Below are 12,757 nucleotides of genomic sequence, written 5' to 3'. Positions count from 1 at the left end.
AAGGTCTCAGGGATTTAAAAACAAGGAGGTCCTAACCAGACTTCTTGCATTATAATGAAATGTTTAATTCTAAAATGTGCAGTCTGCAGGTAAAGTCTGCTGCGATTGGACATTTAAAGTGATGTCCTTTAGGAACAGAGTTATTTATTTATTTTAAGTTAGGAAACAGGTTATGGTTAAAGTTAGAGTTATGGTTCAGGTTAAGGTTAAGGAAAGGTTAGGTTTGCTTAAAAGGGTTATGGTTTAGATTTAGGTTAGAGTTTGGTTAAATTTAGGAACAGGATTATGTGAGGAAAATGGTTAAGGTTAGAGAAATGTTTACATGTTAGCAGAAGTAATTTGTCACCCACTAGCCTTATCTCAAGTTACACCATAAGATAAAAGATCAAACAAAACATTTAATTTCCATTTATAAACCAGAAAAAAATAGTTATTTTCTTAATAATATAGTGAAATAGGTTGGGTTAGATAACATTTTATGCTCCACTATTTCTCCATGCAGGTCCTCAGTGTCTGTTGGCTCCCTCTAGCGTTTGAATGAGTGAATCACACCTTAGGGATATTTTGTGACATGATGTAAAAACAGCCTTTAGTCTAGTTTAGTGGCACATGGTGACTTAATGTCTACGACCACATTCACCGCCTCCTTCTGTTGCTTTTGTAACACGCTCTGCCCTCCGCTCTCTTTTGTTTCTGCACCCCTTCTCTCGTTCTCCTCTGTTTTCGACTCTCCTTTTTCACACCAATTTTCTTTCTCTTCCCTCTGTTTCTCATCTCTGCATGATATTGTCTTTTACACATTTTTTGTTCTCCTCTGTGTCCCTCCTTTAATTTACTTTCTCTTCTCACTTTCTCACCCTCTCCTCCTTCCCTCTCTCCTTCTTTCTCCCCCTCATTCTTCTTGCTCTCTCTTCTCTCTCTGTCTCTTCTCAGATAGTTTCTTGTGTATTTCCGTAGTGAGTTTCTGGGTGTAGTTTCTGATGGGAGCTCACATCATTCTGACTGAAACCCAGAGTTTGCTGCTGCCTGAGCGCCGTGGATTTCCTCTGCCAGAGACTGTGGGCCAAACACAGTCTTTCCCCGGATAAGAGACACACCGTTCATCTTAGCAACCAACATGGGAATGTTAGGACATACTCTGATGGTAAATCTGAGAGTAAACCAGGTCTATAACAAGACAGGTCTAATTTAGGGCTAAACCAGGTCTATAACATTACTATTCAGGGTCTAATATACCTGCATGTCTCATTATTTCCTGTTTACTTTGCTTTGATTTTGCTGTTTTGTTTTGACATTTTGACCCTTTTAAGTCTGTGTGTCCCCTGCTTCATTTGCCAGATTGTGACGTTATGTGAATGCCCTGTACTTTTGTGTTTCGTTCCTTGGTCTCATTAAATCTATGTCAAACAAAGTGAACTCTGAATGAGACAAACCCACAAAATGAAGAGCTATCCATGTACCATCTGAAGGAGCTTGTGTACCACAGTTTGAGAAACTGTTTTAGAGTAATTACATAAATATGAGTATATTAATCCACAAGGTCCGCACGAGCGGCAGCACAGGGGGAGTGTAGAGATTGTTTCTGCAAACAGGAGGAGAGAGAGGGCTAAGAAATATGAGTGCGAGTTTGTGATATGTTGACATTTGATTCTCTTGACAAATGCACTTGATTTATTGATAATGTGTGAAGGTCATAATTCATGACATCTTGGTTGCTTTCCTGTCTGGTTTTCAGAAGGATGGCATGTTAGGACTGTTGTAAAGAAGCAATTTTTGGACAAGACAATCCTTCCTTCAGCAGGAATGAGGGTCTTGGCATCCTGGTTAGCCCTATTTTTTTAATTTTCTTGTTTTGTTATGTTTTAGGTCTGAGGATGGAGTTATATAGAAATATTGCTCAAGTGAGAGTAAAAGTTTTGGTTACTCTTCTCAGTGTGAATAATTCCATAGCTGCCAAATGCTATTGACAATATTAAAGAGTTTGGACATTTGTGTTTCTTGCAGCGCAACTTCTGATATGATTTATTTGAAAATACAAAATTTTGTGTATTATTTAATGTTTTGTCCTTAAAATTATAATCACATCAAAGTATAACTTTAAAAAATGAATTTGACCAAAAAATAACTTACTATTTTATCAGGCAGTGATTTTCTTTTGTTTTCAGACTGGAGGAATAAATATCTTTTTCAAACTTAACATTTTTAAATACCATCACACAGGACAACATGATGCTGCTGACTGACAAGAAATGAACTGTGTCCTGGTACCTCAGTCTCTCCTCCACAGTTGTGTTTACTTCCGCCACAAAGTCGGTTAATTACAACTAAACGCTGGAGTCACAGTTCGAGTTTAATGGATAAATGTAATGTTTGACATCTCTTTACCTGATCTAAGTACAAAGTGTTTCTCATTTATTCAAATTTTGCCCAATTTAGAGCAAAATGTAGGACAAAGTCGAAGCCGAGCGCGTCGCTTGTCCGGGCACGGTCAGGGTTTGAGGTGTTGTAATTGAAAACGCAGGACTGTGCGGTTATGAGGATGTTTTAAACGAAAGGATATGACCGTGCACTAAAGGCTGATATAAAGGAGCTTATCTAAAATGTGTCATATTTGTGTATTTTTAACTTTAAACCGCGAAGAGAAAGCACACGGCCGAGACACAGGCGCTCGGCAGAGAGCGTTGAGTCTCTACGGTTCTCATGGGTGTTATAAGTACCCTCCGCGTGCGTCCCGGCTCTAGACTCAGATCTAACCCGACTCTCGAACCATGGCAGAGACCGCTCCCGCGCCAGCCCCCGCTCCGGCGAAAGCCAAGGCCCCCAAGAAGAAGGCGGCCGCCAAAAAGAACGCGGGCCCCAGCCTCCAGAAGCTCATCACCGGCGAGATCGCCGCGTCCAAGGAGCGCAAAGGCGTCTCCGTGGCCGCGCTGAAGAAGGCGCTGGCCGCGAAGGGCGTCGATGTGACCAAGGCCAACAAGCGCATCAACACCGCCCTGAAGAAGCTGGTGACATCAGGCGCCGTGAGCCAGACCAAGGGCACGGGCGCCTCCGGCTCCTTCAAACTGGCCAAGACCGAGGCCAAGCCCAAGACCGTGAAGAAGAAGGCCGCCGCGAAACCCAAGAAGCCCGCGGCAAAGAAAGCAGCCAGCCCCAAGAAGAAGGCGGCTGTCAAGAAGCCCGCGGCCAAGAAGCCCAAGTCCCCGGCCAAGAAGGCGGCCAAGAAGGCAGCGCCCAAAAAAGCAGCGGCCAAGAAGCCCGCCAAGAGCCCTAAGAAAGCGGCGCCCAAGAAGCCTAAGGCCGTGAAGAAGACCCCGAAGAAGGCTCCCGCGAAGAAGGCCGCCCCCAAGAAGGCCAAGAAGTAAAGTCACACCCGACTCCAGCCACACAAAGGCTCTTTTAAGAGCCACCACCCCTCACTAAAGAGCTCATCTTTGTCTCAGTACAAGAATATGCACGAGCCCAGTCCTTATCTGGCGTTTTGTGTGTGTTGACATTAGTTTACATTAGTGACCCTGCGAGTACCATCCCGTGCAGACAGATATCACAAACCAGGAACGTGTAGCTAATTTGCAAAATATGAAAGTAATAAAATATGAATATAATACTTGCGAAAAATAATTATATATATATATATATATATATATATATATATATATATATATATATATATATATATATATATATAATATGTGTAGTATATTTTTTTTTATACATTTATAAAAATATTATAATAAATATTTGATTGACATGAGAGGAGACAGGACTAATTACTTAAAATATAACATCATGAAAATGACGTTTTAAATGTTCTGATTTGATGTGGACATATCAAAGGGAAGTGTGAGCATTTCAAATGCATAACAGACCTCAAACCGACGTAAAGGCTCGTTATTCATGAATGAGCGCGCGGGACAAAGGCGTGGTTATAGTTTGAATTCAGAGCGCGAGCCTCGTGGAGCCAATCAGCTTCACCCTGGCTCCTATAAAAAAAGCCGCTGCTTCGACAGAACCTCATATCGTCTCAGGTTTTCACTGAACACGAAGAGCGGAGAAAATGGCCAGAACCAAGCAAACCGCCCGTAAATCCACCGGAGGAAAGGCTCCCAGGAAGCAGCTTGCCACCAAGGCTGCCCGCAAAAGCGCCCCCGCCACCGGTGGCGTCAAGAAGCCTCATCGTTACAGGCCCGGCACCGTTGCCCTCAGAGAAATCCGTCGTTACCAGAAGTCCACTGAGCTGCTCATCCGCAAGCTGCCCTTCCAGCGCCTGGTGAGGGAGATCGCCCAGGACTTCAAGACCGACCTGCGCTTCCAGAGCTCCGCCGTCATGGCTCTGCAGGAGGCCAGCGAGGCCTACTTGGTGGGTCTGTTTGAGGATACCAACCTGTGCGCCATCCACGCCAAGAGGGTCACCATCATGCCTAAGGATATTCAGCTGGCCCGGCGTATCCGCGGAGAGAGGGCTTAAAGCGACCCCCGCCTGATCCTAAACACAACGGCTCTTTTAAGAGCCACCTACATACACAGAGAGCCGCACTTTCAATCTAAATACTGAAACTGCACTTCCATATTAAAGCTGTCACACTTAGTAAAGTGTAAAATCATCCTTTTCACACGATGCGGATGAGATCTCAACCCATGAAAGAGATAATGACAAATATGCACCACTGCAACAAAGAAAATGAATGCTTTCCTACTTGATTTTTGAAATTCAACAGGAGCACTGCCCACTACGTTCACATGCGTCACTGTCTGAGTCCGTGTGTTGGGCTAATGATCCTTGTGGGGTGCAAACAGTTCCACAGACTGAAGTAACACTTTTAGGCCCATAGTTCTGCCTCAGTGGCACTCAGTGTCAGAATGTTGAGGATTAATAAAATAAGTAAAACTATGTCAGTGCATAACCTGTTTATACACATACTCCCAGTTCCAGACTAAAATGCAAAGGTCAAAGCAAAGAACTACATCATGTAGTTCTCGGCCCCATTTCAAGTAGCTCCTCAAAGGGCTCTAAGAAATGAAAGTGAGTCAGATCCAACATAATGAATGTGGAGCTGCACTTCTACTAGATTTACTTTTCATATGGGCATTAATGATACTAATATTCGGTTAATCATGGTGTAGTGAAAAAACAAACTAACTGAACTTGTCCTTTCACATATATTACTTTATATTGAAGCCATACCAGTTTATTGTCTTATTCTTAGTGCTGCACAAGAAGGAAGTATTAAAGTACAGCAGATTTACTAAGCAACTTTTTATTTGTTTTGTGGGCAGGATTATTCTACCTTTACCTGTGCTTGTTTGATGCAAGTATAGACACACGCTAAGGGCAGGTTTTGTGAAAACGCTCTACTTTATTTTGATTCTCGTGAAAAGCGCGCGCTCTGCTCTGGGGCCGCGCGCTCGCAGAGTCAGTCAGCATGTTTTCTCATTGGAGGATTCTCACTCCGACGAACCAATCAGCGATTAGCTGGGCCTTTATATTGCCACTCCAGCGACGCAGTTGTACAGTCGTTTCTTTTGTAGACGCAAACTCAATCGAACCATGTCTGGACGCGGAAAAGGTGCCGGTAAAGCCAGAGCGAAGGCAAAGAGCCGCTCTTCCAGGGCAGGGCTGCAGTTCCCTGTAGGTCGTGTGCACAGGCTGCTGAGGAAGGGAAACTACGCAGAGCGCGTGGGAGCCGGAGCCCCCGTGTATCTGGCCGCCGTTCTCGAGTACCTGACCGCTGAGATCCTGGAGTTGGCCGGCAACGCCGCCAGGGACAACAAGAAGACTCGTATCATCCCCCGACACCTCCAGCTGGCCGTCCGCAACGACGAGGAGCTCAACAAACTGTTGGGAGGAGTGACCATCGCCCAGGGAGGTGTGCTGCCCAACATTCAGGCTGTGCTCCTGCCCAAGAAGACGGAGAAGGCCAAGTAAACCAGCCGCCCTCAACCAACGACACAACGGCTCTTTTAAGAGCCACCCACTCGTGAAAGAGGGCATGATATTCTAAGATTGTTCACATGTGTGAATGTGTTTTTTATTTGTGTAACAATGAAATGTGGCTGGTGCCGTTTCAACGGGTTGAAGTCATTCTTAAATTTCAGAATGCCTTGGAATTTAGAAGTGCTTTTTTTTTTCCCCCAGACCATTACAGTCCTCAAATAGTCTTTAAAGAAGCATCAATATGTAGCATTACATGTTTTTTCACAATGGGTTTAAGATATTTTAATATATGCAGTTTGTGTGTGATGGAAATGAAGCCTTGGGACAGTGTTGTCTTAAAGTTACTAATATTGAAAATGACGACAGGTTTTAGACCAAAAAAAGCCCATCTTCTAGCTTCCTCCCCCCCAAACTAGCACAAACAGGCTGATTTATTAAAGTCAACACCAAACGGGAAACGATGGCAAATTTTGGGAACATAGACAAGACACATTTGGATCACAAACGACACACTGAATGCAGGGCACGAGCCAACAGGAGCAATTCACAACTACACAGTTTGAGTTTTGTAGTTCACTCTTCCAGACCCAAATTCATATGTGTAAAGTGTGAGCCCCAGTGGCGCACTGCACTAAACCAGTGATTATGTTTTAACGATGCTCCTTTCTGCTGTGTCAAAGAGAACAATGATAAGTCTAAGTCCCCACCTCTGATTAATCATACATCTCATGTTATACACTAAGTTTTTACTTAAGGGGTTAAACCGTCCTGTAAGTAATGATAAATTACTTTGTATCCTCTGCCTTGGATTGTCGCTTTTGGCCAAGGGGAGCGTTACTGAGAGGAAAAAAAGAGCCAATCAGACGTAAGGAACAGTGCAGACGTTTTACATGAGGCGGGTATAAGTACAGCGGGCAGGGGCGAGGTGAGGCATTGTTCGCTTGCACTCCGAGAAAATAATCATGCCTGATCCCGCAAAGACTGCGCCCAAGAAGGGCTCGAAGAAAGCCGTGACAAAGACCGCCGGGAAAGGCGGCAAGAAGAAGAGAAAGACCAGGAAGGAGAGCTACGCCATCTACGTGTACAAGGTGCTGAAGCAGGTCCACCCCGACACCGGCATCTCGTCCAAGGCCATGAGCATCATGAACTCTTTCGTCAACGACATCTTTGAGCGCATCGGGGGAGAGGCCTCTCGCCTGGCGCACTACAACAAGCGCTCCACCATCACCTCCAGGGAGATCCAGACCGCCGTGCGCCTCCTGCTGCCCGGAGAGCTGGCCAAACACGCTGTGTCCGAGGGCACCAAGGCCGTCACCAAGTACACTAGCTCCAAGTAAACTGAGCGCTCCTAAACACACTCAACGGCCCTTCTCAGGGCCACCCACATCTGACAAAGAGCACTCCTTTGTATGTGTCATGGTACCAGTTGTTACAATTTGTTTCGTTTTTTTCTGAATTCAATTAACTCGTTTGTTGCCCATTTATTAACTTTTTCTTGTCTTTTCATGTCTAATATCTTGCCCTAATGTGCTTGTTTTTCCATCAGGCCCCCCTTTTTGGTGTTCCCTGTCTCATTTACTAGATCTGTGAATATCCTTTTTCTGTCTCATGCCTTATCTAATGACAAGTCCATGAATTTGGTGTTCCCTTTAGAGCAGGGGTGGGCAATTATTTTTCCCCAGGGGCCAAATGAGAAGCAGAAAATATTGTGGAGGGCCGGGCCAAAAGTTTGAAATCTACCTTGGTTATTAATTTTACTTCTACGTTGAAATAAGTAAATGGCATTGTTTACAGAAGCTGGTAAGAGTATATGTTATTATTAGATAATGAGAAAGTGAGGTTGTTTTCCCAAAAAATGAATTTATTCAGTAAAATTATGCAAAACAATGGTAAGTGCGCAACATTTGTAACTCTTTTTCAGTCACATTAACACCACAATGCTTTCTGTTTTTAACTTTCTTAACTTTCTATTAAGATACAATGTCTTTGTATGCCAATAATAATGTAACATAACTCACAACATTTTCATCCAACTGCCAAACAGTGCAGAAAAAAATCAAAGTAAACATGTTTCAGTGTTTTTTTCTTGTTCAGTGAGAGAAATCTAGCCTCTGTTGAGCTTTAAAAAGTGCATCAAAGTCAGGTTGAATGTTTGAGGTGGAGATGTGAAGCACATCTGACAGATGATCGTCAGTAAGAGAGGATCTGTACCTGGATTTGGTAAACTTCATTACTGAGAATGTTTGTTCACATGTATAGGTAGATCCAAAAAGAACCAACATCTTCTGAGCATGTTTTCTCATGTTTGGAAAATTCTCCTCCTTAAGAGATGAATAGAACTCCAGCAGTGATGCTGACTTAAAGTGCTCTTCCAGTGCTGTATCTGACTGCAAGTCTATGAGCTCCAGTTGAACATCAATGGGTGCATTATCCACATTGCATGCAAAGGGAGAGGAAATCAGGTGCATTTCATCCTCAATGTTTTTAAAATCTTCAAATCGTCTTGAAAACTCACTGTACAGGTCTTCTAACATAGATGAGTACCTGCACAGGTGACTAGCTGATGGTTTGACTTCTTTCAGGGTTTGCATGTGAGTGACAATTTTGTTCTCTAGTTGATTTGAAAGAAACTGCAACTTTCTCATGAAAGCCTTGACCAAGTTATGCATTTCATGAACAAAAAGGCCCTTGCCTTGCAGTTTAGTGTTCAGTTCATTCATCAGAGCTGTCACATCAACAGCAAATGCTAAATCTGCAATCCAGTTTACATCTAAGAGCTCAGGGATGTTTTTGCCTTTAATCTCACAAAACTCTTGAATCTCTGTTTTTAGGTCCCAAAATCTTTTTAACACTTTGCCCAGGCTGAGCCCTCTGACAGCTGTATGGTACCTGATGTCACCATGTTCGTTATCATGCTCTTCTAAAAGTGCAACAAACTGCCTGTGGTTCAATGCTCGTGCTCTGATAAAGTTAACTGTCTTAGTTACAACATCAACAACATCGTTAAGTTTTAACACTGACTTGCACAAGGCATGTTGATGAATAATACAATGAATAAATACCAATTTATGCTCTGCGTCAAGTTCAGTCACTTTATCTTGCATCCGTTTCAAAAGTCCAACATTTTTCCCTGTCAGATTCGGACAACCATCAGTAGTGACTCCTACCAGTCTGTCCCATTTCAGTTCAAGTTTGTCCATGCATGCGTTTACCTCGTTGAACAAATCACTCCCCGTGGTTGTTCCTTTCATTGATCTCACTCCTGCAAGCTCCTCCGTAATCTTGAAATCCTGCGTTATTCCCCGGAGAAACACGAGTAACTGTGCCGTGTCGTGGACATCACAACTCTCATCCAAAGCTAAGGAGAAAAAGTCAAAACTTCCTACTCCACTTTTTAGCTGAAGTTGGAGATGCTCCGCGATGTCCTCCACCCTTCTGGTCACCGTTCGCCTGGACAGCGGGACTTTCTCAAATGCTTCTTTTTTCTCCGGACATGATGACACGATTTTGTGGGATATCACAAAGCTGGTCTTGGTTGCTGCATCCCGGGCTGCGTGTAACTTGGTAAAATAGCCTTGTTGTTTTCCTAGCTTCGCTAGCAAATCTTCGGATATCTGCGCTCTTGCAGCCTCAGTCAAATGTCTGTATTTGTCCGCATGCTTCGTCTCGTAATTTCGACTCACGTTGTACTCCTTAAACACAGCGACCTGCTCTCCACAAACTAAACACACGGGTGTACCCCTGACTTCAGTAAATAAATATTTAGTAGTCCATATTTTCTTAAAACCACGGCCTTCAGCGTCCACCTTTCTTTTTTTTGGCATGTGCGAACATTTTGAAGAGTTACCATTACAATGACTTGTTGCTAATGACATGCACTTGTGCAGAGCACGTGTACGTAAACGACGCATGCACAGTGTAAACAGGTTTCAATGTAAAAGTGCAGCTGTTTTAGTGTACACGTTATGCAAAATTTTGAAAATAGGTTTTGTTTTCTTAAGTCCAAGCAACCTTTCGCGGGCCAGTCAAAGCCGGGCGGGAGGTAGTTACATATGTATATAGTAATCTGGTGATTACAACACCAGCAGAACTCACCAGGACAGAGTTCCATCTTTTTTGAGTTGAGGAAATGGCCTAACTGACCACAATAAATGCAGAGCTTCATATATGTATATATATATATATATATATATATATATATATATATATATATATATATATATTATGTTCTGCTCACATTCTTCCAATGCACAGGAAGGCCACTGCTGTGTTCTTTTTTCTTCAATGACAGGATGTTTAACCCCCCAAGTGCAGAAGGGCAGAAGGACCATGAATGACAAGACCAGATAAGACCAGAGGAGCAAAGTAATAGAACTGGTAGAGCCTGTCCATCACCTGCCTGTCCATTAAGCCTGAAGAGCACCTGTGGCACTAACAGTCACACACCTGCATCTGGAGCAAAACCACAGAGCCTGCTGTGTATACCGAAGTGTTCACAATCTGTTAGAAATAGATAGGCTGCCACTAGCACTCGCATGTGCATGTAGACCGGAACAAACTGTCCAGAAAAGCTGCTCATAAAATCTGTCTTTCCTCAGAGTCCAGAGAAATAACTACAAACAGTGCTGGACAGTGCTATTTCAGTATGCCATATATCAAGCTGGACTGAAACCTCTAATGTGCCAAACCACTACGAAGCCTCAGACATGGTGGAAAATTAATGCATTTGCAAAGTCTGAGGTGTTAAGGCAGCAACAGTTAAACAGGTTAAACAGAGAGTTTAAGTGTAATGAAGTGTAAATATTGATTACAGTGAAAGATTTTTAAGTGTTAAGGAGTGGGAAGTGTTCTGTTGTACGAGCCACTGTTGGGCCGAATCACTTTGTTTTGACCCCTCTGTCTTCCGTCTACTCGCCTGCTCACATCTGTAAAGGTCACATGCCTATGGGTCACACATGGGTCACATATGGGTGACGTGTATGGTTTGCATGTCTATAGGTCATCAGATCTTAAAGTGCATTGGACAGGTTTTTCTAATTTCCTTGGTTTGAAAGTGGGATAGTGAGAGCTGGGATAGTGTCTGCAGTGATGCTGTCCCTGCATCGGACAGTTGTGGTAAAGAAGGAGCTGAGTCGAAAGGCAAAGCTCTCGATTTACCGGTCAATCTACGTTCCTACGTACTGATGGATGGATGGCGATAGTACCTGTGGTAAATATTTATCATTTAAATCAGTTAAGAGGCAGTTTGAGGACAAAACTTGAAAAGAAAAGCACAAAATACAAGACTGTGAGTTATAAAATGGAATAACTCTAAGAATGGCATCATCAACACAGACAATTCTCTCAAATGCAGGAACAATTTAACTACTAACTTTATTCCGGAAGTGGCGGACTGATAAACACAATACAATATGACAAGAACCCTTTAATTCATCATGTCGCCAATGTTGCTTCTATTTAGGTTTATTTTTTTAGCAGAATGCACCTGTATGCACCGGAATGACATAAACTGACTTCGTCACAACTTGAGCTGACGATGGCTGTGTCTCAATTTGCCAAATGCACCCTTCAAGGGTCCTTACGAAGTACTCTTCAAAAGTGTAGTTTCAAGGTTCCGGTCGAGAATCTGCCCTCCTCAGTGTAGCCTCCATCTTGCTGAAGTGGGACAGGCCCACACCACGGACCGCACTTCCACCACTGTCTTTGAGTGTACGATACGTACATTACGTATGTTATTTTTAATGATTTATTATTTAATAGAAAAAAAGTCAAGATGTCGTCGTCACAGCCATTTCTTTCTGTTTAGATTGAATATCAATAGGCAAATATAACGTTCGAGGTGATTTTTTTTACTCAATTGTAGCTACTTCATAACTTATACCTTGTGAAAACGTAATAACAGAGACAGAGGTAACAGTATCATTTCTACATTCATAGTCTATAAACCAGAGAACACTGATTAGTTGTACATATAGGGGATATTGCAGTTTAATGGTTCGGTATTTTGGCCAGTGGCTACACCACTTTAATAACAGTAGAGGGCGCTGTTTCCCTTCTATGCCGTGCCAGTTCTTTTCATCTGATTATTATAAGGTATTTTCTAGCAGTGCAGCGCTACATCAAGCTTGTGTCTTGATTTACTAACACGAAAGTAAATGACATGTGCCCACGAGGGAATGCAGACGTATGGAATGTACAGAACTCATGAAGATTTTGTGCCCGTCTCAGGACTCTCTTCTGTCCTTTCCTGAGAGTCCGTTGCTTCATTGTTCACTTTACCTGTGTGGATCATTAAACCCTTCTGACTTTATGTTTCAGTCTCTTGGTCTTTGACGCTTACAATAGAAACGAACATTCTTACATTATTCTTATTGCAGTAATAATTTCTAATGATAATAATGTCTCTTATTGTCTAGCAATAACTGCACATTCCTTTATTCCATGTAACTCCTTTTTAATCATCAAACAAACTGTACAGATCTTTATTCAGATTTAACAGTTTCATGTCGCTCTGTTGTAGATGAACCAGTACGAACATTTGAACGTGTATTGCGCAACGGACTCCATTTTCTTCTCTTTTTTGCGTAGCCGCAGTGCATGATGGGATATAGAAGTGCGTGAAGTGTGCACGGATGCACGCTTCGGTTACGTCCGATCTCCATGGAAACAGTGGAAAGGGAAGGGTTTGTCGGCCGCATTCAGTAGGGTGTGTTGAAATGGGACAGCCCTTGTCGCGCCGGAAATTACGTAACTGCCCTTCGATGCACACTTCGAATGGTGATTCTAAGGCCAGTTTGGCAAATTGGGACACGGCCGATGCTGCGT

The 12,757-nt window shown here is 43.0% G+C and overlaps 4 protein-coding genes across 4 annotated transcripts; all 4 read left to right on the top strand.

Moving 5' to 3' along the window:
* The first annotated feature begins 2,766 nt into the window (after positions 1–2,766).
* LOC117375795 (histone H1-like) lies at positions 2,767–3,418 on the top strand. Its single transcript, XM_033972118.2, has one exon. The coding sequence runs from the start codon at positions 2,769–2,771 to the stop codon at positions 3,360–3,362; it is 594 nt and encodes a 197-aa protein (XP_033828009.1). The 5' UTR covers positions 2,767–2,768; the 3' UTR covers positions 3,363–3,418.
* Positions 3,419–4,031: 613 nt separating this feature from the next.
* LOC117375796 (histone H3) lies at positions 4,032–4,465 on the top strand. Its single transcript, XM_033972119.2, has one exon. The coding sequence runs from the start codon at positions 4,055–4,057 to the stop codon at positions 4,463–4,465; it is 411 nt and encodes a 136-aa protein (XP_033828010.1). The 5' UTR covers positions 4,032–4,054.
* Positions 4,466–5,530: 1,065 nt separating this feature from the next.
* On the top strand, positions 5,531–5,969 carry LOC117375797 (histone H2A-like). The gene has a single exon (XM_033972120.2). It carries the CDS (start codon positions 5,546–5,548, stop codon positions 5,921–5,923), a length of 378 nt encoding a protein of 125 aa, XP_033828011.1. The 5' UTR covers positions 5,531–5,545; the 3' UTR covers positions 5,924–5,969.
* A 912-nt stretch (positions 5,970–6,881) lies between these two features.
* On the top strand, positions 6,882–7,293 carry LOC117375798 (histone H2B 1/2-like). The gene has a single exon (XM_033972121.2). It carries the CDS (start codon positions 6,895–6,897, stop codon positions 7,267–7,269), a length of 375 nt encoding a protein of 124 aa, XP_033828012.1. The 5' UTR covers positions 6,882–6,894; the 3' UTR covers positions 7,270–7,293.
* The last annotated feature ends 5,464 nt before the right edge of the window (positions 7,294–12,757 follow it).

This window comes from Periophthalmus magnuspinnatus, chromosome 9 (genome assembly GCF_009829125.3).
Source record: "Periophthalmus magnuspinnatus isolate fPerMag1 chromosome 9, fPerMag1.2.pri, whole genome shotgun sequence".
NCBI classification, from domain to species: domain Eukaryota; kingdom Metazoa; phylum Chordata; class Actinopteri; order Gobiiformes; family Gobiidae; genus Periophthalmus; species Periophthalmus magnuspinnatus.
The sequence above is the reverse complement of the archived record's forward strand: the minus strand, read 5'-3'. Positions and strand labels throughout refer to the sequence as shown.

Bases quoted from the DNA above. Each gene is read 5' to 3' on its own strand.
- LOC117375795 (XM_033972118.2), top strand. From the start codon at position 2,769: ATGGCAGAGACCGCTCCCGCGCCAGCCCCCGCTCCGGCGAAAGCCAAG.
- LOC117375796 (XM_033972119.2), top strand. From the start codon at position 4,055: ATGGCCAGAACCAAGCAAACCGCCCGTAAATCCACCGGAGGAAAGGCT.
- LOC117375797 (XM_033972120.2), top strand. From the start codon at position 5,546: ATGTCTGGACGCGGAAAAGGTGCCGGTAAAGCCAGAGCGAAGGCAAAG.
- LOC117375798 (XM_033972121.2), top strand. From the start codon at position 6,895: ATGCCTGATCCCGCAAAGACTGCGCCCAAGAAGGGCTCGAAGAAAGCC.